The sequence below is a fragment of the Mustelus asterias genome, chromosome 19 (assembly GCF_964213995.1).
Source record: "Mustelus asterias chromosome 19, sMusAst1.hap1.1, whole genome shotgun sequence".
Classification (NCBI taxonomy): domain Eukaryota; kingdom Metazoa; phylum Chordata; class Chondrichthyes; order Carcharhiniformes; family Triakidae; genus Mustelus; species Mustelus asterias.
Genome location: NC_135819.1, coordinates 1,409,278 through 1,435,307, shown reverse-complemented (window position 1 = coordinate 1,435,307; position 26,030 = coordinate 1,409,278). Strand labels below are relative to the sequence as shown.

General features: G+C 48.1%; 1 protein-coding gene across 3 annotated transcripts in view; it reads left to right on the top strand.

The window, feature by feature from the left end:
• LOC144507671 (adhesion G protein-coupled receptor E3-like) overlaps positions 1-26,030 on the top strand; it is an 81,241-nt gene that overhangs the window by 40,383 nt on the left and 14,828 nt on the right. For all 3 annotated transcript variants that reach the window (XM_078234832.1, XM_078234833.1, XM_078234834.1), the window contains 9 exons: positions 2,129-2,221; positions 5,025-5,202; positions 6,996-7,115; positions 9,262-9,455; positions 14,062-14,232; positions 16,320-16,523; positions 17,473-17,708; positions 22,208-22,274; positions 25,985-26,030. The exon at positions 25,985-26,030 is cut by the window's right edge and continues 46 nt beyond it. In XM_078234832.1, coding sequence (XP_078090958.1) covers positions 2,129-2,221; positions 5,025-5,202; positions 6,996-7,115; positions 9,262-9,455; positions 14,062-14,232; positions 16,320-16,523; positions 17,473-17,708; positions 22,208-22,274; positions 25,985-26,030 — 1,309 coding nt within the window. The remainder of the gene's footprint in view (positions 1-2,128; positions 2,222-5,024; positions 5,203-6,995; positions 7,116-9,261; positions 9,456-14,061; positions 14,233-16,319; positions 16,524-17,472; positions 17,709-22,207; positions 22,275-25,984) is intronic.

Genomic DNA, 26,030 nt, shown 5'->3' with positions numbered 1-26,030 from the left:
CGAAGTGCTGGGCGGACTTGAAACTGGGAGTGTCGACCTGTTCTCCGGCGTTCCCATACACACTCTGCCTGAAAAAATACCAGCGATTCCCAATCATCCTGCAGAAACCTGTGGGCGGGGCTTAACATGCCCGAAATCCTGCAGCACCAATCGGCGCCTCCAACTGCGCATAGAATGCTGCTCCCCTACCACCTCCCTCCTGGGCCGGATAATGCCTCCCCCTGACCCCCACAGACACTGCCCCACCCACACAACATTACTGACCCCCTTATCGCCCCCACACCCCTGCCACCCAGACCGATTGTGACCCCCTTCCCCCTTCACCAATCTCAGGCAGAATGGTAGCGGACCCCCCTTTCCCCCTCACTGACCTCAGGCAGAGTGGTAGCGGACCCCTCTTTCCCCCTCCGATCTCAGGCAGAGTGGCAGCGGACTCCCCCTTTCCCCCTCACCGATCTCAGGCAGAGTGGCAGCGGACCCCCCTTTCTCCCTCCGATCTCAGGCAGAGTGGCAGCGGACCCTCCTTTCCCCCCTCACTGATCTCAGGCAGAGTGGTAGCGGACCCCCCTTTCCCCCTCACCGATCTCAGGCAGAGTGGTAGCGGACACCCCCTTCCCCCCCTCACTGACCTGAGGCAGAGTGGCAGCGGACCCCCCCTTTCCCCCTCACTGATCTCGGGCAGAGTGGCAGTGGACCCCCCTTTCCCCCTCACTGATCTCAGGCAGAGTGGCAGCGGACCCCCCTTTCCCCCTCACTGATCTCAGGCAGAGTGGCAGTGGACCCCCCTTTCCCCCTCACTGATCTCAGGCAGAGTGGCAGTGGACCCCCCTTTCCCCCTCACTGATCTCAGGCAGAGTGGTAGCGGACCCCCCTTTCCCCCTCACTGACCTCAGGCAGAGTGGCAGCGGACCCCCCCTTTCCCCCTCACTGATCTCGGGCAGAGTGGCAGTGGACCCCCCTTTCCCCCTCACTGATCTCAGGCAGAGTGGCAGTGGATCCCCCTTTCCCCCTCACTGATCTCAGGCAGAGTGGCAGTGGACCCCCCTGTCCCCCTCACTGATCTCAGGCAGAGTGGTAGCGGACACCCCCTTCCCCCCTCACCGATCTCAGGCAGAGTGGCAGCGGACCCCCCCTTTCCCCCTCACTGATCTCAGGCAGAGTGGTAGCGGACCCCCCTTTCCCCCTCACCGATCTCAGGCAGAGTGGCAGCGGACCCCCCTTTCCCCCTCACCAATCTCAGGCAGACTGGCAGCGGACCCCACCTTCCTCCTACTCCGATCTCAAGCAGAGAGCCATCGGACGCTCGGCACTTACTCCTCAATAACTGGAGCGCCCGAATCTGCCATGTCTGTTTCGCGCCGACTCTGGTTGGGCGAATGCGTGGGAAAGGGGAAGTGCCGGTAAGGTTGGGCGTGCAGCCCATTAAGTCAATTTAAATGCATGCAAAAAAGTCCCAATCGTGGCCATTTTCGGGTCTTGGTAAGGGGGGAACCAGCGCGGAGGTGGGCGCGGATTATGCTACTCGCCTCACGCCCGATTTTACCAAGTTTTTGCGCCCGAAATAGGGCGCAACGCAATGGTAAAATCGGGTCCTGGGCGTAGAGGAAGATCAGCTTAATGTGTGATGGGTCCATTCAAAAGTCTGACAGCAGCAGGGAAGAAGCTGTGCTTGAGTCAGTTGATACGTGACCTCCGACATTTGTATCTTTCTCTCGGCGGAAGGAGGCGGAAGAGAGAATGTCTGGGGTGAGGGGATTGACAGCCTGAGGGGAATGACAGTCTGAAATGATTGACAGCTTGAGGAGATTGCTGTTTTATTTCTGCTCAGCGTCATGCCTTGGAAGAGGCTCTGTTGTTCTCTGTTGTGGTATCGATGAAGCATCCTCCCCATCTCCCATCAATTATCCCAAGCCGCTCCCTTTGTCATTCGATGGAAGAGGTGGTGGTGTGGGGGGGTGGGGGGGAGGGGGGTGCATGGAGAGAGATGTGATGAATGTTTGATCTATCTGTATCTCCATTGCGGTGGACCACCCACATGCTGGTCCAATTTTTTTTGTGTGGCGTTGAAAAAACTGTCAATGGTGCCGCAGTTTCTTCAGGTGTTCAATGTTTTGTGTTAAACAAACAGAATGCTGATTCCCTGATCTGTCGCTTCATGAATCAGTCCACAATCTTAGACAAGAAGGTGTGCAACGATGCTGGAGCTGTTGTTCCTGTGCAGGTGAGTCTCGGAATCCTTTACCCGTGCTGAATTCTCAAAGGCAAAGTCTAATTCATGTCTAATTATGAGGAACATTTTACCAGCAGAGCTCTTATTGACAGAAAGTAGTGGTGATGTTGCTGACCTCAGCGAGTGATGGGGTCCAAAGGGAGTCAAAGGAATCAGCACCTTGAGCCTGCTCCTCCATTCAATCAGATCATGGCTGATCTCTCCCTGGTCTCAAATCCACCTCCCCACCTGTTCCCCATCTCCCTTTAACCTGTTTTTAAAAAAAAATCTATCTCTATATCTATCTCCTTCTTGAAACCATTCAATGATTCAGACTCCCCCGCGCGATGGGGCAGCGAGTCCCACAAATTCACCACCCTCTGCCACAAGTAGTTCTTCCTCATCTCAGTTTTAAATCTACCGCCTCTCAACCTATACCCGTGGCCTCTTGTTCGAGGTTCCCCACACGGGGAAACATTTGATCTACATTTACTGTTATCAATCCCTTTTAGTATTTTATATTCCTCGATCAGATCCCCTCTCATCCTTCTAAACTCCAGCGAGTATAAGCCCAAACTGTTTAATCTCTCCTCATACAACAACCCTTTCAGTGCAGGCTTGGAGGGTCAAAGGGCCTGTCCCTGTGTTGTAATTTTCTTTGTTCTTTCATCCCCAGAATCAGTCTGGTGAACCTCCTCTAAACTGCCTCCAACGCCACCACTTTCACAAACGATGTTCGCTTCCCTTGCTGCCAATGACGATATTATGTTTGTTGAGAACTCTGTATCCCTCTATTTTAGGCCTACTTTGCATCCCTGATTCCCCTTGCCTCACCATTGATGATGTGTTTGCCCTAAGCTCTGGAATTCCCTTTGTAAACCTCTCAGTCTCTCAGTCTGTCCCTGTCCTCCTTTAACATGTTCCTTAAAATCTGCTGATTTGACCAAGTTCTTTTTGCATATCAGTCCTAAAATCGCCTCAGCATAAAACCTGCCACACCTCTACCTCGCTTGAACTCTGTAGAAGAGTCGTAGGGACTCAAAACATTGACTCTGTTTCTCGCTCCACAGACACTGCCAGACCTGCTGAGTTTTTCCAGTATTTTCTGTTTTTATTTTGAATTTGTATCTGCAGCATCTATTTTACAAAAATCTCCTCCCTTGGCTTCTTGCTGTGAATTATTTAGTCTGGTAATACTCCTTGGGAGATTAATGACAAGCTTTAGCCAGTCACAGATGGAACCATGGACAGGTTACACTGCAGAAAGGGGGATTAGCAAGGTGAATACATGCGGTTACAGGGATAGGAAAGGAACCATTCAGCCCATCGTGGCTGCCCCGGCCAAAGAAGAGAGAAAAAAAATTTGCCACTCATTGTAACGCAGCAAAAAGTTTAAAGTTTTTATATTAGTGTCGCAAGTAGGCTGACATGAACACTGCAATGAGCAGAAAATGCTGGAAATTCTCAGCAGGCCTGATAGCATCTGTGGAGAGAGAACGTTTCGAGTCTGGATGATCCTTTGTCAGAGTGGTAGAAGAAATTGTTGGGTGGCACAGTGGCACAGTGGTTAGCACTGGCGCCTCCCTGGTCCCTGGCGCTGAGAGGCAGCAGTGCTAACCACTGTGCTGCTGTGCCGGCTGTAATCTTTCCTGTCTATCCTGTCTGGGCCGTTCATAATATCATACACTTCAATTTTTAATTTAAATTTTTACTCCATTCTTAAAGTTACAAAGCCAATGTTAAGTGTGGATCGTGCATATCTGAGTCCATCTCTTTGCTTGCTCCAATTCTATTTCCAATTCATGGCCGCCCCCCAAGAGAGACAACATGATCCAAGTTGACAAGATAAGTCCCATCTTGGACTTGATCTGAAGCTTGATTTTGGCCAAAAGGCCGAGATGTGATATACACCTCAATTAGGTCAACCCCTTAGCCTCCTCTCCTCTAAGGAAAATAACTCTAGCCTATCACACTGTACCTGATCTGTTCAGATCTCCTTTTATTCATTTTGAACAGTTTTTTTTAATTTGTGTCGTGAAGAAAGAAAACTGTGGGAGTAATCCATAGAATCCCTACAGTGCAGAAAGAGGCCATTTGGCTCATCAAGCCTACACCAACAACTATCCCACCCCGGCCCTCTCCCCGCATGTATTCAACCTGCTAGTCCCCCTACACTAAGGGTCAATTTAGCATGGCCACTCAACCTAACCCACACATCTTTCGATAGTAAGAGGCAATTAGCATGGCCAATCCAGCTAACCCACACATCTTTGGACACTAAGGGACAATTTAGCATGGCCAATCCAGCTAACCCACACATCTTTGGACACTAAGGGACAATTTAGCATGGCCAATCCAGCTAACCCACACATCTTTGGACACTAAGGGGCAATTTAGCATGGCCAATCCAGCTAACCCACACATCTTTGGACACTAAGGGGCAATTTAGCATGGCCAATCCATCTAACCTACACATCTTTGGAGTGTGGAAAGAAACCGGAACCCCCAGAGAAAACCCACGCAGACACAGGGAGAACATGTGGACTCCACACAGACAGTCACCCGAGGCCAAAATTGAACTCGGGTCCCTGGCGCTGTGAGGCAGCAGCACTAACCACTGTGCCACCATGCCGCCCTAATAGTAATAAAGCAAGTAACATTAGTTTGTGTGTGATTATTCCGATCTTTACCGGCGTGCCATTTATTCACATGACTGTTCAATGTTATTCAGAAGAACAATATTTCTTTCTTGAATGTGTTGAAAAAAATTTATTTCTGCCTTCACTCAAAAATAACGCATTGCTTTACTCGGCAGACGGTTCTTCATTTTGCAGAAGGTCTACTCAGCAATGTAACGGATTGGAAAAATGCAAGCGATACAGAGAAACACAAAGTAGCCAGCCAATTCCTGGAAAATATGGAAAGCGCTGTGGTAGCAGCTGCTCTGGGCTTACGCAAAGCAGGAAACACAAATTGGACAACCCCTACCTTAGGTAAAGCTCTGCATCTACCTCACAAACAGAGAACGCTCCAGATGTACTGGACCCAACACAAGAGAGAATAAAACCTGATCCTCTAATGGCTGCACCCCCCCCTCCAACCCCCGCTTCCACCCCCCCGCCCCCCCCCCCCCCCCCGCCAGACCATAAGTTATAGGAGCAGAATCAGGCCATTCAGTCCATCGAATCATCTCCGCCATTCAATCATGGCTGATATGTTTCTCAACTCCAGTCTCCTGTCTTTTCTCCGTAACCTTTGATCCCCTCACCAATCAAGAACCTATTTATCTCAGTCTGAAATGCATTCAATGACCTGGACTCCACAGCCTTCTGTGGCAATGAATTCCACAGATTCGCCACCCACTGGTTGCAGAAATTCCTCCTCCTCTCGGTTCTAAAGGGTCATCCCTTTACTCTGAGGCTGTGCCCTCGGATCCTAGTCTTTCTACTAATGGAAACATCTTCCCCATGTCCACTCTATCCGGGCCTTTCAGTATTCTGCAGGTTTCAATGAGATCCCCCCCTCATCATTCTAAACTCTTGATTAATAAGGGGATCAGGGGTTATGGGGAAAAGGCAGGAGAATGGGGATGAGAAAAATATCAGCCATGATTGAATGGCGGAGCAGACTCGATGGGCCGAGTGGCCTAATTCTGCTCCTATGTCTTATGCCGATCGCGGCCATTTTGGGTGCTTGGGAAAGGGGGAACAGGCGTGGAGGCGGTCGCGGATCGCGCTACTCGCCTCACGCCCGACTTTACCAACTTGTTAAAATCGGGCCCCCTGCCGGAATTTCCTTAGGCCTCAGTGGGGTGAGGTGGGGTTCATCCCTCTTTGACCAGCACTCAGTGCCCGATCAAGGGGCCTAGCATGGTGGGGTGATGAGGGGGCAGGGGAGCGGTGTCACTGAAAGGCAACCTCCTGTCTTGGCATCTGAACCCGTGCCCTCCCACTTCCCCCGCCATCTCCATCACTGGTGATCCCTCCTTGTGACTCCAATCCCACCCATTCACGCATGCCCATGTAGTTAGGAAGGCAAATAGGATATTAGCATTGATTTCAAGAGGACTAGAATACAAAAACAGGGATGTTAAGGTTTTACAAGGCTCTGGTCAGACCACATTTGGAATATTGTGAACAATTGTGGGCCCCGTATCTATGGAAGGATGTGCTGGCCCTGGGGAGGGACCAGAGGAGGTTCACGAGAATGATCCCGGAAATGAAAAGCTTAATGTTTGAGGAGCATCTGAGGATGCTGGGTCTGTGCTTGATGGAGTTTAGAAGGATGAGGAGGGATCTCATTGAAACTTACAGATGGCCTGGATAGAGTGGACGTGGGGAAGATGTTTCCATTAGTAGGAGAGACTAAGAATCGAGGGCACAGCCTCAGAGTAACCCTTTAGAACCGAGATGAGGAGGAATTTCTTCAGCCAGAGATTGGTGAATCTATGGAATTCATTGCCGCAGAAGGCTGTGGAGGCCAGGTCACTGAGTGTATTTAAGACAGAGATAGGTAGGTTCCTGATTGGTAAGGGGGTCAAAGGTTGTGGGGAAAAGGTGGGAGAATGGCTGTTGAGAAACATATCGGCCATGATTGAATGGCAGAGTAGACTCAATGGGCCGAATGGCCTAATTCTGCTCCTATATCTTATGGTCTTATGGTCCAGGGGTCCAGCAGCAATGCCCACTGAAGGATCATTCCCGGCATTGCATCTTATGGAGCAATGGAGAGATACCAGCCTCAGGCATGATGTGATTTTCAAATCTTCTTTGCTTATTCCCACCAGATCTTCAAATAGGTTTCATTGAAAGGGGCAACATCACTGGGAGTGACATGATGACATTACAAGCCAAAGGAAACACCTTGAATGTGTACTCCAGCACAATTATTGGCGACAAGGACTCTGGTATGTTTCCACTTTATTTACCTGCAATTGTGAGTGAGTATTACACAAATAACTTCCAAACTTTCCCAGGTGTTGTGTTATTACAATGATATAATACCTTGGGCTTATTGGCTGTACAAGACACCAATCACTCATCAGGGATTGATTTGGTTTTGATTTGATTTATTATTGTCACATGTAAACGGATACGGTGAAAAGTATTGATTCTTGCGTGCTATACAGACAAAGCATACTGTTCATAGAGTACACAGGGCAGAAGGAAAGGCGAGGGTGCCGAATGTAGTGTTACAGTCACAGCTAGAGTGTAGAGAAAGATCAGCTTAATGTGTGATAGAACCATTCAAAGGTCTGATGGCAGCAGGGAAGAAGCTGTTCTTGAGTCCGTTGGCACTTGTTCTCAGACTTTTGTATCTTTTTCCTGATGGAAGAAGGCGGAAGAGAGAATGTCCGGGGTACGTGGAGCCCTTGATTATGCTGGCTGCTTTTTTGAGGCAGCGGGATGTGTAGACAGAGTCAATGGATGGGAGGCTGGTTTGCGTGATGGACTGGGCTACCTTTGTAGTTTCTTGCAGTCTTGGTCAGAGCAGGAGCCAAACCAAGAATGCTTTCTATGGTGCATCTGAAAAAATTGGTGAGAGTCATAGTGGACATGCTAAATTTCCGTAGCCTCCTGAGAATGTAAAGGTGTTGGTGGGCTTTCTTAACGATCGCGTCAGCGTGGAGGGATCAGGACAGGTTGTTGGTGATTGGATAAACACGTTATGGTTTAATTTATTAAGACTAGGCATGTGAGAACGCTTTTATATACAGCTAGAAAGCTCGAAAGCATCAGAGCTGTGGTTCTTTAGTGTTATTGAAATAAACTAAATCAGCGAATTGAGGGATAAATTAAAATGCAGCCACTTGAAGGGCTACTGTAGCAACATAAACAGAATCTCTGTTGTATATTTAAAAGGTTTGCATGAATAATTTGAGAGCTGATCACATGGTTTGATGGTGATGTCATTGAGGTTTGTCACAGGCTGTAGTTTTGATCTCTGTTCTGTACAGGCATGATGTGGAGATGCCAGCGTTTGATCCAGATTATGCTTTGAGTTTTTGACCAGCACAATGCTAGCTGGCTTTTGCTTCTCTCTCTCTCTCTTAAGTAATCCTTATTTCGCTTTCTGTAAAATGCTCATAAAAGACGCTTAAATAAAGGAGTATTTACTTCGAACCAGTCATGCTCAAGTTTATTCTGAAGAAGAAAACAAGACCCTACAACTGTAAACCCCAGCTTTTTTTCTTTTTGTGTAAAACCCACAATCCCTGACATCGTGAGGACATTGCAACCTCAAAAGAAACTTATAATGTGATTAAAGGGGTCGATTGAAACATCCGAGTCCTCGGGGTTGGGGGTCCATTGGACACGGACGGTCGCAGTTTTGCTGGTGTCCACCCCCATGCTCCCTTTCCAGGGTCACCCGGCAGCGAATTTAGTCACAGAAGAGGGAGCAGACGTCAGGAGACATGACCCCTTTGACCACCTGTTGTCTGGACCTATTAATGTCCAGATCCAACACCCTCTCTCCCCACCCCCTCACCTAATCACCTTCCGCACAGGGTGAGAGCAGCTGTATGTGTGTGTGCTCTGCTCAAAGCAATGGTGAAACTAAGGCAGGGTTACATGACACATGCCCCTTTTAGTGATGTCATGCAGATGTGCCTTAAAGGCAGATTAGAGCAGGGACCACTTCCGATCAGTGACAGGCAGCCAAGACCCCCTGCAAATATTGTTGTCTTGAGTAGAATTCCCTCCACATGTTTATCACACCATCCAGAGTAAATGCACACCAAATTCATCTGTTCATTCCAGCTTGCATTTATACATCATGTTTAATGTTGTGAAATTTGATTTGTTTTTTTATTGTATATCAGGATTGAATTTGATGATCAACCATGATCTTAATGAATGACGGAGCAGACTCGAAGGGCCCAATGGCCTCCTCCTGCTTCCAGTTGCTATGTTGAGCTTGATCAGAATCCAACACAGGTCAACAAGCACAGCAGCGGGGTTTTGGGTTTTGGGTTTGAGTAACGGCTCCCTGTGCGATTTCATTTTGCATTACTGATCTGATCTTTATCGGTTTCTATTCTGCACTGCCAGCTCTACTCGCCTTTATGTCCTACAGCAATTTGGAATCCATTATTGGTACACATTTGGTGGCGGAGGATGGCAGAAAGTTCCAAAAACTACCAAAGTTTTACTCAAAGGTGGTAACCGTGACCAAAGGGAACAGAGAGTCGCACGAGCTGAACGGGACTGTGAACGTCACTTTCCAGGAGGTTCAAGGGAAAGCGGTCAGTCGTTGGATATGTTTTTCAGAGATTGATGTTATTCCTGTAAATCATAAATTAGTATTATCAGTCCGGGGCAGACAGTGGCAAAGTGGTCATTCCACTGGACTAGTAATCCAGAAGCACAGGCTAAATGCCCTGGGGACATGGGTTCAAATATCACCATGGCAGCTTGTAGAACTTATATACAATTAATAATTATTTGATTTGATTTATTATTGTCACATGTATTGGGATACAGTGAAAAGTATTGTTTCTTGCACACTATACAGATAAAGCATACTGTTCATAGAGTACATAGGGGAGAAGGAAAGGAAAGGGTGCAGAATATAATGCTACAGTCATAGCTATTCAAAAGCCTGATGGCAGCAGGGAAGAAGCTGTTCTTGAGTCCGTTGGTACGTGATCTCTTTTTCTCGACGGAAGAAGGTGGAAGAGAGACTATCCAGGATGCGTGGGGTCCTTGATTATGCTGACTGCTTTCCTAAGGCAGCGGGAAGTGTAGACAGAGTCAGTGGATGGGAGGCTGGTTTGTGTGATGGGCGGGGCTATGTTCACAGCCCTTTGTAGTTTCTTGCGAACTTGGACAGAGCAGTAGCCATACCAAGCTGTGGTACAACCAGAAAGGATGCTTTCTATGGTACATTTGTAAAAATTGGTGAGAGTCATTGTGGACATGCCGAATTTCCTTAGAAAGTAGAATCTGGAATGTAAAGCTAGTCTCAGTAACATTGGCCAGGAGACTATCATTGATTGTTGTAAAAACCCATCTGGTTTACTAAATGTCCTTTAGGGAAGGAAATCTGCCGTCCTTACTTGGTCTGACCTACATGTGACTCCAGAGCCAAGGCAATGTAGTTGACTCTCAACTGCCCTCCAAGGGCAACTAGGGATGGGCAACAAATGCTGACCAGCCAGCGACGCCACTTTAAGAATGATCAAGAACTAATAACGATTAAAAAAAAATCAAGATATTCCCAGCCCATTGCTGCACTTTCAATGCATTTCAGACAAAATGGTCTTACAACTGAAGCCCAGAACTTGCTTAACATCAGGGAAAAGAGACCAGCACCTCACAACCTCAGCATGCACCTAAAGCACTTTGCAGCTCGCAAAACGTAGACCTCCCCCCACCCCCCTCTCCTCCTGGACTCTAGGGCAGAGGGGGGAGAGGAAGATTGCACGGATCTTGGGTATCCCCCCAGGATCCCACCCACCCAACCCAGCCTCAATGTTTAGGCTGGCGAGCGCTGATTGGAGCAGGGTGCCAAGTAGAAAAAGTTACCAATATTGATCTTGGGGCTGGGTGGGGTGGGGCAGTCTCAATCTGAAAGCCTCTTCAGAGTTTGGGTGACTTGGGGGCTCTGCATCTCCTACCCGTCCACTGCATCTGTTCTACTCCCCCCCACTCAGACAACAAGATCGTTTCCCCCCCCCCCCTACTGAACCCCTCAGGCCATCCGCTGCTCTCCGACTCCTGGGTCAGAATGTTACCGCCCCGCCCGCCATGGGAATCGGAATGGGCGAGGGGCAGACCATGGAAAGGTCCTTTGACCTCGGTGAGATATTATGGTCTTGGGACGAGTGAGGGCGGAACATCCCGCCCCTGAAGTGTGGTCCTGGGACTTAGACTCTGGCATGGCGCTGCAGTACCTCTTCCCGGACACTGCAGCGCCTCTGCCCGGAGGGTCCGGAGAGTTGTCGCCAAATTGATTGGCTGACAGCTCTCCAAGGCGGGACTTCCTTCCACGGGAGACAGGAAATCCCACCATGCTGACAATTGATGCAATGGAGTGTAAAATGGCAGCGGGGGTGTCAGAATCAGCGGGCGTGCTGTAGTCACCTTGGTAATTTAGAAAAAGCAGCAGCCAATTTACTCATAGCAAACTCTCGCAAACAGCAATAGGATAATCTGTTTAATTTCTTCTGGCAGAGGGTGGTAAATCTCTGGAATTCTCTGCCCCAAAGGGTGGTAGAGCCCGGATCATTAGAAGTATTTAAAGTGGAGGTGGATAAATATTTGATAGATCGAGGAATAGAGGGGTACGGGGAAATGGCGCAGAAAAGGAGCTGAGGCAGGTATAGATCAGCCATGGTTGTATTGAATGGCGGGGCAGACTCGAAGGGCCTGGTGCGTCTTCCTGCCTCTATTCTTTGTGTTCCTGTGAGGTCGGCATTTCCCAGAGAGGACAATGCATTGTCGATTGTTGAAGAAGCCGACCTCACCAGCTGCACCCCGCTTTTTGATTTATTTTTATTTTATTCAGCCGTGGGACATGGGCATCGCTGGCTGGCCAGCATTTGTTACCCATCCCTAGTTGCCCGAGGGCAGTTGAGAGTCAACCATGTTGCTGTGGGTCTGGAGTCACGTGTAGGCCAGACCGGATAAGGACGGCAGATTTCCTTCCCGAAAGGGCATTAGTGAACCAGATGGGTTTTTCCAACAACCGAGAATGGTTTCATGGTCATCAGTAGATTCTTAATTCCAGATATTTTTTATTGAATTCAAATTCCAGCCTCTGCCGCGGCGGGATTCGAACCCGGGTCCCCCAGAACATTAGCTGAGTTTCTGGATTCATGGCCTAGCGATAATACCACTAGGCCAGCGCCTCTCCCTAATTTGATTTGCTTTATTATTGTCACATGTATTAACATGCAGTGAAAAGTATTGTTTCTTGCGCGCTATGCAGACAAAGCATACCGTTCATAGAGAAGGAAAGGAGAGAGTGCAGAATGTAGTGTTACTTGTGCACAGTTGTGAAAGTGAATGCTCTAATTTCTTGCTGGTGGGGGTATCTAAATTTGAAAGAGGGGAATTTAATTTCAGCGAGGCAGCCTTGCATTGAACTTGCATGAGTTGCGAAGGCTTTGTGTCAGTGTTTGAAGGAAAAGCAGCTGCCTTGAAAGCCTTGAGAATAGATAAGTTCCATAACTGTCCTCATCACAAATTATACTCGCCTACCCTCCAAGCTGCGGTGGGACCAGAGGACTCCACCCTCTGAGTTCAGTTTGATTTTTACAAACAAAATTCTTCATGGGATGTGGGCATCGCTGTCCAGGCCAGTATTTATTGCCCATCCCTAATTGCCCCCAAGAAGGTGGTGGTGAGCCGCCTTCTCGAATGGTTGCAGTCCCTGTTGTGTAGGTACACCCACAGTGCTGTTAGGGAGGGAGTTCCAGGATTTTGTCCAAGCCACAGTGAAGGAATGGCCGATATATTTCCAAGTCTAGGAGTGGGATTGTCTGGCCGCAACTCGCCCCAAAGCCGGAAAATCCCGCCAGAGGCCAACGGATCTTTGCATGGTCAGAGGTTGAGGGAGGTTGAGGTTCGGAAACCTGATAGAAGTTTACAAGATTATGAGAGGCATGGACAGAGTGGATAGTCAGAAGCTTTTTCCCAGGGTGGAAAAGTCAATTATTAGGGGACATCGGTTTAAGGTTTAAAGGAGATGTATGAGGCAAGTTTTTTTACACAGAGGGTGGTGGGTGCCTGGAACTCGCTGTCGGGGGAGGTAGGGGAAGCAGATACGATAGTGAGTTTTAAGGGTCGTCTTGACAAATACATGAATAGGATGAGAATAGAGGGATATCATAGAAACCCTGCAGTGCAAAAAGAGGCCATTCGGCCCATCGAGTCTGCACTGACCACAATCCCACCCTGGCCCCACCCCCATATCCCAACATATTTACCCACTAATCCCTCTAACCTACGCATCTCAGGCCAATCAACCTAACCCGACATCTTTGGACTGTGGGAGGAAACTCTGAGGAAACCCATGCAGACACGAGGAGAATGTGCAAACTCCACACAGAGAGTGACCCAAGCTGGGAATCGAACCCAGGTCCCTGGAGCTGTGAAGCAGCAGTGCTAACCACTGTGCTACCGTGCCGCCCATAAGAGGGATATGGTCCCTGGAAGGGTAGGGGGTTTTAGTTAAGTGGGGCAGCATGGCCGGTGCAGGCTTGGAGGGCCAAAGGGCCTGTTCCTGTGCTGTAATTTTCTTTGTTCTTTGTTTGGTGTCCCACCCGCTACCATTCCCATGGCGGGCAGGACGGGAAGATTCCGGTGTGTGACTCAATAGGGGCATCCAAAACTAGAGGGCATAGATTTAAGGGCAGAGGGGAAAGATTTAAAAGGGACCTGAGGGGCAACTTTTTCACACAGAGGGTGGTGTGTGTATGGAATGAGCTGCCAGAGGAGGTGGTAGAGGCGGGTACAATTACAACATTTAAAAGACAGTTGGACAGGTACATGGAGGGGAAAGGTTTAGAGGGATATGGGACAAACGCAGGCAAGTGGGACTAGCTCAGTTTAGGAAACTTGGTCGGCATGGACAGGTTGGGCTGAAGGACCTGTTTCCGTGCTGGATATCTCTATGACTTGATGACCCTAAATCAGGATGGTGAGTGACTTGGAGGGGAACCTCCAGGTGGTGGTGTTCCCATGCGTCTGCTGCATTAGAAGGTCATAGAGGGTCGTAGAGGAATACAGCGCAGAAAAGGCCCTTCAGCCCATCAAGTCTGCCCATTCTGGGCAGTAAGTGGCCGTTTTGGCAAGTCATGCTCATTATCTCTGCAACCTTTACTGGAAATTGTTTCTTTGCTGCAGGGCGGCGACACTGGTGAGGAGAAGGTTTGCGCCTTCTGGGATTCATCTGCGGAAGGAGGCTATTGGTCAACAGTGGGCTGCAAACTTGTAACTTGGAGTGATACGCACACAGAATGCAGCTGCAGCCACCTCTCCAGCTTTGCAGTGCTCATGGCTCTGTACGAGATTAAGGTAGAAACCAAACTCCTGTCACCAACAAATGGAGGGACAGAGGGAGTGAGGGGTGAAACGGGGAGGGACCTTTACTGCACCCTTTCTAATGCCTTCACTTGCTTCCTGTAGTGTGGAGCACAGAACTGGATACAGTACTCCAGTTGTGGCTGAACTAATGTTTTCCACAGGTTGATCATGCACTAAAGCAAACTGATTTCAAATGTAATCGACATGTGTAAAGGATGCATATTGTGGAATAGTTATTATGTTAATAACGGATGTCTCAAACTTCTATTGCAATTCAAGGAAAGGCCGCATGAGAATGTTAATTACTCACTGCTGATATCGTGTCATTTGATTTTTACCCAAACACAGACAAACATACACACACACACTCACGCATGTGCACACACACACATACACACGTGCACACACACACACACACACACACACACACACACACACACACACACACATTTACACACTCACGCACGCACACACACACACAGGTGCACACACACACATTTACACACATTCACACACATGCACGCACACACACACACACACACATTTACACACTCACGCACGCACACACACACATGTGCACACACACATTTACACACATACACACATTCACACAAACGCACGCACACACACACACATTCACACACACATTCAGGCACACACACACACACACTCACATTCACACACACACACACTCACACACACACACTCACACACTCACACACACACTCACACACACACACACACACACACTCACACACTCACACACTCACACACACACTCACACACACACACACACTCACACACACACACACACTCACACACACACACTCACACACACTCACACACTCACACACACACACTCACACACACACACACTCACACACACTCACACACTCACACACACACACTCACACACACACTCACACACACTCACACACTCACACACACTCACACACACACACACACACTCACACACTCACACACACACTCACACACACACTCACACACACTCACACACTCACACACACACACTCACACACACTCACACACACACTCACACACACATTCACGCACACACACACACACACACACTCACACACACATTCACACACACACACTCACACACACACACACACACACACACACTCACACACACACTCTCACACACACACTCACACACACACACACTCACAAATTCACGCACACGCACGCACACACACACACTCACACATATACACACACACTCACATTCACACACACACACACACAAGCATGCACACTCACACATGCACACACACGCACACATTCTCACACGCAAACATGCACACATATTCGCACACACACACACAAATTCTTTCACATTCTCACACACACACACACAGGGCAATGTTCTGTGGACTCGGGTTCAAATCCCATCACGGCAGATGGTGAAATTTGAATTGAATAAAAATCTGGAATTAAGAATCTACTGATGACCATGAAACCATTGTCAATTGTTGTAAAAACCCATCTGGTTCACTCATGTCCTTTAGGGAAGGAAATCTGCCGTCCTTACCTGGTCTGGCCTACATGTGTCTCCAGAGCCACAGCAATGTGGTTGACTCTCAACTTCTCACTCACCTGATGAAGGAGCAGCGCTCCGCAATTCCAAATAAACCTGTTGGACTCTAACCTGGTGTTGTGAGACTTCTTACTGTGCCCACCCCAGTCCAACGCCGGCATCTCCACATTATGCCTTCTGAGATGGGTAATTAGGATGGGCAATAAAACATGCCGGCCCAGTCAGCGACATCCACATTCTCTGAATGAACTAAATTTTAAAAAGAATTCATATATACAAAATATTGAGACACATCATCCGATCCAGTGGATATTGCAATAGCAGATTGGCACATTGCCCTGTGTGTGTGTTAGAATGTGAGAGAATGTGTGCGTGCATGTGTGTGTGTGCACGCGTGTGTGTGAATGTGTGTGCGTGTGAATGTGTGTGCGTGTGTGAGCCAGAACATGACTGACTCATACGGAGTAATCCCTCGGCAATATTTAATTTGTTTTCCATTGCTTCCATTACTCTGTAGAATACAGGCCACCAAGTCATTCTCCACTGGATCACCATAGTCGGATTGCCCATATCCTTGCTGTGCCTGCTCATATCCATAGGAACCTTCCTCTGTTGCCAGTCTATTCAGAGTCTGAACACCACCATCCGAACACACATGTGCCTGAACTTGTTCCTGGCAGAAGTGCTGTTTTTGATAGCGATATCCATCAAAGTACGCACGGTAAGATCACTTCACAGACAATATCTTACCAACGGTCGAATTTAAAATCTGAATTTCCATAGAACCATAGAACCATAGAAAATTACAGCTCAGAAACAGGCCTTTTGGCCCTTCTTGTCTGTGCCGAACCATTTTATGCCTAGTCCCACTGACCTGCACTTGGACCATATCCCTCCACACCCCTCTCATCCATGAACCCGTCCAAGTTTTTCTTAATTGTTAAAAGTGACCCCGCATTTACCACTTTATCCGGCAGCTCATTCCACACTCCCACCACTCTCTGCGTGAAGAAGCCCCCCCGCTAATATTCCCTTTAAACTTTTCTCCTTTCACCCTTAACCCATGCCCTCTGGTTTTTTTCTCCCCTAGCCTCAGCGGAAAAAGCCTGCTTGCATTCACTCTATCTATACCCATCAAAATCTTATACACCTCTATCAAATCTCCCCTCAATCTTCTACGCTCCAGGCCGATGTTCTTTCATTTCAAGATATTAACTTAAATTCGTGAGACTCCGTAACTTCACAGAATCTCTACAGTGCAGAAGAAGGTGATTCGGCCCATCCAGCTTGCACTGACAACAATCCCATCCAGGGCCCGAACCCCATAACCCCATGTATTTATCCTACTAATCTCCCTGACAGTAAGGGTCAACTTAGCGTGGCCAATCCACCTAACCTGCACATCTTTGGACTGTGGGAGGAAACCGGAGTACCCGGTGGAAACCCACGCAGACACGGGGAGAACGTGCAGACTCTGCACAGACAGTGACCCAAGCCGGGAATCGAACCCAGGTCCCTGGCGCTGTGAGGCAACTGTGCCAACCACTGTGCCACCGTGCCGCTTACAAGACAATGAGAGTAGAAGGGGAACAAGCCCATTGCACTGACCAAGCTCCCAGTGATAACAACCTTGTAATTTATTGAGATTAATTTTTATTATCGCTGTTTAGGTTTTCTGTGCTATCGTCGCTGGCGGTTTACATTTCTTGTTGCTGGCAGCCTTTGCCTGGATGTGTCTCGAATCTGTCCAGCTCTGTCTCATGGTGCTGAACCTCAAGGTGGTGAACTTCTCCCGTGTCCGGGTCATTCGGAGGAGATTCATTTACCCCATCGGGTATGGGTGCCCGGCGGTGATTGTGGTCATATCTGCTGCTGTGAATGCTGAAGGCTATGGGACCGATAGCATGTGAGTATACAGACCACCTGAGCTGGGGTTGCAGTGTGAGGTAGTGCATGCGCGCTGAAGTCAAGCCGGTATTGGAGAGAAGAGTCTATCGAGACTCGGGGCAAGGATTTATGTGGAATCATATAGACTGTGATTGGGGCGAGGAGGTTCGGTGGGGGCAGAGGCAGCAGAGGCATCTGGGGTCACTTCAGCTACTAATTCATATGTATGTGGGGCACAGTGGCACAGTGGGTTAGCACTGCTGCCTCACAGCTCCAGGGACCCGGGTTCGATTCCCGGCTTGGGTCACTGTCTGTGTGGAGTCTGCACGTTCTCCCCGTGTCTGCGTGGGTTTCCTCCGGGTGCTCCAGTTTCCTCCCACAGTCTGAAAGACGTGCTGGTTAGGATGCATTGGCCGTGCTAAATTCTCCCTCAGTGTACCCGAACAGGAGTGTGGCGACTAGGGGATTTTCACAGTAACTTCATTACAGTGTTAAGGTAAGCCTACTTGTGATTAATAAATAAACTTTAAACTTTGTATATATCCCAACAGCCATGAGGTCACTAAGTGGAGGAATTATTTCTCCAAACCTCACATAGCATGGTAGCACAGTGGTTAGCACTGCTGCCTCACAGCGCCAGGGACCTGGGTTGAATTCCAGCTTTGGGTCACTGTCTGTGTGGAGTTTGTACATTCTCCCCTTGTCGGCGTGGGTTTCCTCCGGGTGCTCTGGTTTCCTCCCACAGTTCAAAGATTGGCCATGCTCAATTGCCCCTTACTGTCAGGGGATTAGCAGGGTAGATATGCTGGGTTACGGGGATAGGACCTGGGTGGGATTGTTGTCATTGCAGGCTTTTGGGCTGAATGACTCCTTCTGCACTGTATGGATTCTATGAATCTATGCTTCAATTACTTCTCTTTTAAAATGCTCTCAAGACCTATACATCGTAAGAAGTCTCACAATGCCAGGTTAAATTCCAACAGGATTATTTGGTAGCACGAGCTTTCGGAGCGCTGCTCCTTCATCAGGTGAGTGGAGAATTAGCTTCACAAACAGGGCATATACAGACACAAACTCAATTACAAGATAATAGTTGGAATGCGAGTCTTAACATGTAATCAAGTCTTAAAGGTACAGACAATTTGAGTGGAGAGAGGGTTTGGCACAGGTTAAAGAGATGTGTATTGTCTCCAGCCAGGACAGTTAGTGAGATTTTGCAAGCCCAGGCAAGTCGTGGGGGTTACAGATAGTGTGACATGAACACAAGATCCCGGTTGAGGCCGTCCTCATGTGTGCGGAACTTGGCTATCAGTCTCTGCTCAGCGATTCTGCGTTGTAGTTTGTCTTGAAGGCCGCCTTGGAGAACGCTTACCTGAAGATCAGAGGCTGAATACCCGTGACCGCTGAAGTGTTCCCCAACAGGAAGGGAACACTTCTGCCTGGTGATTGTCGAGCGGTGTTCATTCATCCGTTGTCGTAGCGTCTGCATGGTTTCCCCAATGTACCATGCCTCGAGACATCCTTTCCTGCAGCGTATCAGGTAGACAACGTTGGCCGAGTCACAAGAGTATGTACCATGCACCTGGTGGATGGTGTTTTCAGGTGAGATGATGGCATCCTTATCGATGATCCGGCACGTCTTGCAGAGGTTGCTGTGGCAGGGTTGTGTGGTGTCGTGGTCACTGTTCTCCTGAAGGCTGGGTAGTTTCATTCTTGGGCACATGCATCTCCATCAAGGAAGGTCATCTCAGCACTTCACTGTCCCACAAGCCCACGGATAACCTCACGATGCTCCACTTCTCCAGCTTCCACCCTAAACACGTTAAAGAAGCCATCCCCTACGGACAAGCCCTCCATATACACAGATGAGGAGGAACCCAACAGATACCTACAGACACTGAATCATGCCCTCGTAAGAACAGGATATGGCGCCCGACTCATCGACCGATAGTTCCAACACGCCACAACGAAAAACCGCACCGACCTCCTCCGAAGACAAACACGGGACACGGTGGACAGAGTACCCTTCGTCGTCCAGTATTTCCCTGGAGTGGAGAAGCTACGACATCTTCTTCGGAGGCTTCAACATGTCATCGATGAAGACGAACATCTCGCCAAGGCCATCCCACACCCCCACTACTTACCTTCAAACAACCGCACAACCTTAAACAGACCATTGTACGCAGCAAACTACCCAACCTTCAGGAGAACAGTGACCACAACAACACACAGCCCTGCCACAGCAACCTCTGCAAGATGTGCCGGATCATCGACACGGATGCCATCATCTCACGTGAGAACACCATCCACCAGGTACACGGTACATACCCTTGCAACTCGGCCAACATTGTCTACCTGATACGCTGCAGGAAAGGATGTCCTGAGGCATGGTACATTGGGGAAACCATGCAGACGCTATGACAACGGATGAATGAACACCGCTCGACAATCACCAGGTAGGAGTGTTCCCTTCCAGTCGGGGAGCACTTCAACAGTCAAGGGTATTCAGCCTTTGATCTTCGGGTAAACGTTCTCCAAGGTGGCCTTCACGATACACGACAGCGCAGAATTGCCAAGCAGAGACTGATAGCCAAGTTCTGCACACATGAGGACGGCCTCAACCGGGATCTTGGGTTCATGTCACACTATCTGTAACCCCCATGACTTGCCTGGGCTTGCAAAATCTCACTAACTGTCTTGGCTGGAGACATTTCACACCTTTTTAACCTGTGCTTAACCCTCTCTCCATTCACATTGTCTGCACCTGTAAAGACTTGATTACCTGTTAAGACTCGCATTCCAACCATTATCTTGTAATTGAGTCTGTGTCTTTATATGCCTTATTTGTGAACCCAACTCTCCACTCACGTGATGTAGGGGCAGCACTCCGAAAGTTCGTGCTACCAAATAAACCTGTTGGATTTTAATCTGGTGTTGTGAAACTACTTACTGTGCCCTACCCAGTCCAATGCATTTCCACATCAAGATCTATACCATCTGTGGCCATTTTTTATCATCTGGCCTTATGTTTGACTTACGAAGAGAGATTGGACAGTTTAGGCCTATATTCCCTGGAAGAATGAGAGGAGGTCTAATTGAGGCGGAGAAGATAATAGGGAGGATTGACAAAGTAGATGTGGAGAGGATGTTTCCTCTTGTGGGCCAATCTAGAACAAGATGTTTTAGTTTAGGATAAGGGGTGGCAGATTTAAAACTGAGAGGAGGAGAAATTACTTCTCTCAAAGGGTGGTGAGTTTTGTGGAATTCATTACCCCAGAGTGCGGTAGATGCCGGGATATTGAGTAAATTTAAGGAGGAGATAGACAGATTTTTAATTAGTAACGGGGTTGAAGGGTTATGGAGAACGGGCAGGAAAGTGGAGTAGAGGCCAAGACAAGATCAGCCATGATAGTATTGAATGGCAGAGCTGGCTCGAGGGGCTGAATGGCCTACTCCTACTCCTAATTCTTATGAGTCTCATTATTCCGTTTATTAGCACTCCTGACAAGGCCTTGAGATGATTTACTATGTAAAAGATGCTTTCATAAAATTCATTCATCAACTGTGAGCATCGCTGGTTGGACCAGTATTAATTGCCCATCCCTGAGGGCAGTTAAGAGTCAACCACATTGCCATGGGGGGTCTAGAGTCACATGTAGATAAGGACAGCAGATTTCCTTCTCTAAAGGACATTATGGGGTTTTACGACCAGTGGCAATGGGCGGCACGGTGGTCAGCGCTGCTGTCTCACAGCGTCAGGGACCCAGGTTCAATTCCGGCCTCGGGTCACTGTCTGTGCGGAGTCTGCACATCCCCCCCGTGTCTGCGTGGGTTTCCTCCGGGTGCTCCGGTTTCCACCCACGGTCGCAAAGGTGTGCGGGTTAGGTTGATTGGCCATGCTAAATTGACCCTAGTGTCAGGGGGATTAGCAAGGTAAATGTGTGGGGTTACGGGAATAAGGCCTGGGTGGGATGTGGTCGTTACAGACTCGATGGGCTGAATGGCCTCCCTCTGTACTGTAGGGATTCTATCTATGAATGGTTTTATGGTCATCAGTGGATTTTTATTGAATTTGTATTTCACCATCTGCCGAGGTGGGATTCGAACATGTGGCTCCAGAGCATTACCCTGGGTCTGAGGATTAGTAGTCCAGTGACGATACCACTACTCCACTGCCTCCCCTATGTGTATATGCAAGTTGGCACTGCGGTTAACAGTGCAGTCTGGTGTTCAGTTGAAGTGAGCTTCAAGGCAGAGGGCAACTGGATTGCGGCAGACTGAAGCAATTCATCCACCATTATGATTTTCATCATCGGTTTTGTATTCCAGTGACAAAATTCCGCCCCCCTCCCCCCCACACTGGCAGGATGGTGTCATTATAGCGTGACAAGATTACGTTGTAAACTGGGATGTAGGAATTTACAAAAGACTCACAGGAAGTCCAAACTGATTTTTTAAAAAAATGTATAATGGGTTTAAAGTCGCTTCAATGGATTAAAAATGTACCTTTCGTTACAGGTGTTGGTTAAACCTGGAAAAGGACTTTATATGGAGTTTCCTGGGACCGGTTTGTTTCATAATTTTGGTAAGACCTTGTAGAGGCTGTAAGTTCAGTTTGACAAAGTTGTTGTACAAATCCTCAATGGATTCTTACCTCAGCATCTGGTTACTATTATCAGACGGGCGCTAGCTAACCTGTTCGATGCCACAGTGGAATGGAGATTGGATGCATTAGGCTCCCACTTGCAGAATCTGCTGATCAATAGTTCTATCCTCGTTAGGGAAATCATAGACATTTACGGAGCACGGTGACACAATGGTTAGCACTGCTGCCTCACAACTCCAGGGACCCAGGCTCGATTCCCAGCTTGGGTGACTGTTTGCGTGGGTTTCCTCCGGGTGCTCCAGTTTCCTTCCACACTCCAGTGATTTGTGGATTAGGTGGTTTGGCCGTGCTAAATTACCCCTTAGTGTTAGGGGGACCAGCTAGGGTAAATGCATGGGGTTTGGGGATAGGGCCTGGGTGGATTGTGGTCGCAGACTCGATGGGCTGAATGGCCTCCTTCTGTACTGTAGGATTCAGCAGACTCTGCAAGTGGGAGCCTAATTCTATGAGCAGAAGGAGGCCATTCGGCCCATGGTGTGATTGCTGGTTGACAAGTCGCCATCCAGCCTTATTAGACCATAAGATCGTAAGATACAGGAGCAGAATTAGGCCATTTGGCCCATCAACTCTGCTCCGCCATTCAATCATGGCTGATAAGTTTGTCAGCCCCATTCTCCCGTCTTTTCCCCGCAACAAAGAACAAAGAACAATACAGCCCGTGCCGCTCCCTGGTCCAAACTAGACCATTCTTTTGTATCCCTCCATTCCCACTCCGTTCATATGGCTATCTAGATAAGTCTTAAACGTTCCCAGTGTGTCCGCCTCCACCACCTTGCCTGGCAGCGCATTCCAGGCCCCCACCACCCTCTGTGTAAAATATGTCCTTCTGATATCTGTGTTAAACCTCCCCCCCCCTCACCTTGAACCTATGACCCCTCGTGAACGTCACCACCGACCTGGAGAAAAGCTTCCCACCGTTCACCCTATCTATGCCTTTCATAATTTTATACACCTCTATTAGGTCTCCCCTCATCCTCCGTCTTTCCAGGGAGAACAACCCCAGTTTACCCAATCTCTCCTCATAACTAAGCCCCTCCATACCAGGCAACATCCTGGTAAACCTCCTCTGCACTCTCTCCAAAGCCTCCACGTCCTTCTGGTAGTGTGGCGACCAGAACTGGACACAGTATTCCAAATGCGGCCGTACCAACATTCTATACATCTGCAACATCAGACCCCAACTTTTATACTCTATGCCCCGTCCTATAAAGGCAAGCATGCCATATGTCTTCTTCACCACCTTCTCCACCTGTGACGTCACCTTCAAGGATCTGTGGACTTGCACACCCAGGTCCCTCTGCGTATCTACACCCTTTATGGTTCTGCCATTTATCGTATAGCTCCTCCCTACATTATTTCTACCAAAATGCATCACTTCGCATTTATCAGGATTGAACTCCATCTGCCATTTCTTTGCCCAAATTTCCAGCCTATCTATATCCTTTGATCCCCTTACCAATCAAGAACCTATCTATCTCTGTCTTAAATGCACTCAATGACCCGGCCTCCACAGCCTTCTGTGGCAATGAATTCCACAGATTCACCACTCTCTGGCTGAAGAAATTCCTGAACAATTTAACCTGGTGTTGTTAAACTTCTTACTGAAGAAATTCCTCCACATCTCGGTTCTAAAGGGTTGTCCCTTTAGCCTGAGGCTGTGCCCTCGGATCCGAGTCTCTCCGACTAATAGAAACATCTTCCCCACGTCCACTCTATCCAGCCTTTCAGTATTCTGAAAGTTCCAATGAGATCCCCCCTCATCCTTCTAAACTCCATCGAGCACAGACCCAGAGTCCTCAGACTCTCCTCATATGTCAAGCTTTTCATTCCCGGAGAGATTTTATGTCACTGTTAAGACCCAGGCCAGAAACTCCAAGGTGTTTTGTGAAGTTAGCCTAAACCCCAACTATTACATTTGATTTTGGCATTTGGGTGAGCATAAGATGTTTCACTCTAGGTATGATTCAAGTGACCCACTAGGGAGCTTTTATCAAACAAAGTTTATTTAAGAACACAGTTAGAATATAACTAAAAGAAATAGCATAACTTTTATCAATTACAAGACTTAAACATGACACAGCATAATCCTTAACAGCTAGCTATCTATGTTGTTCCAATGTAAAGCAAACCCATAGGCATCACCCTTCTTCAAACTAAGTTAGCATTAAAGCAAATTTGCTCATGATCCTGGATTTGCAGCTCTGGGTGAAAGATATCCTCTCTAAACCACCCACCTCTTCCCTAAATCTATTCTGCCTGGTTATGACCCCTCAACCAAGGCCAGTCAGTCCTTCCTATCCACTCTATGGAGAGCCGTCAAAATTGTTCAGTTCTGTCTTCCCCTATTCCACAGGAAACAACACCAACCTAGCCAATCTTTCCTCATAGTTAATCCTCTTCAGTCTTCGCAACACCCTCATGAATCTCCTCTATACCCTCTCTAATACTTTGACATCTTTAATTTGAAGCCAATTTTCTTCCTCACTCCTGAACGTCCCGATGAGGTCATATTATTCTTAGAAAGTGCTTGAGCCATACTGTGTTTTAATTCCCCTCCATCCATGATATTTAACATGTATTCCCACTATCTAAAGGGTTCCTTTCCTGAGGTTCCTGAGGGGGATGGGAGGGTAGATGCAGGGAGGATGTTCCTGATAGTGGGGGAGTCCAGAATGAGGGGGTCACAGTCTGAGGATTCAGGGTAGACCATTTAGGACGGAGGTGAGGAGACATTTCTCCACCCAAAGAGTGGTGAGCCTGTGGGATTCATTACCACAGGAAGTAGTTGATGCCAAAACATTAAATGTATTCAAGAGGCGGCTGGATATAGCACTTGGGGCAAACGGGATCAAATGGGGAGAAAGCAGGATTAGGCTATTGAGTTAGGAGATCAGCCATGATCATAATGAATGGCAGAGCAGGCTCGAAGGGCCGAAATGCCTCCTCCTGCTCCTATCTTCTATGTTTCTATGATATTAAAATTAGAATAGGTCCTCGCCCCTGCGCTGGAAGCTTTTTTTTTACTTGTTCGTGGGACATGCTTGCTGGGCCAGCATTTATTGCCCAACCCTAGTTGCCCGAGGGCAGTTGAGATTCAACCACATTGCTGTGGGTCTGAAGTCACATGTAGGCCAGACAGAGTAAGGACGGCAGATTTCCTTCCCTAAAGGACATTAGTGAACCAGATGGGTTTTTCCGACAAATGACAATGATTTCAATCAGGAGATTCTTAATTCCAGATTTTTTTTATTGAATTCAAATTCCACCATTGGCCGTGGCGGGATTCGAACCCGACTGGAAATTTCCACCCGAGCTCAATGGACTTTTGAATGGTCCACCAAATTTTCTGTCTCTCCCGCTACAGTTGCCAGGGTGGGCGAGACGGGAGGGTTTTGGCTGGAATACTTTGTAACGTACCTTTATAAAGGTTATAAATCATGTCTACTTCTGAAATTAGGACAAGCCTTGTCAGTGATGCCCAATCCCATGGATGAATAAAAATATTTGAAGAACTCACGAACTGGACCGTTTTCCCCCCATTACACGCTGTCTAATGTTAACTGTTAATAATGTGAATTTTAGTCATGATTAGGAACTCAGAAGGTGAACCGAATGATTCTATTTTTCAGGTGAATACAATCCTCTTCTCAATTACACTCTGGATCCTGAAAGGGA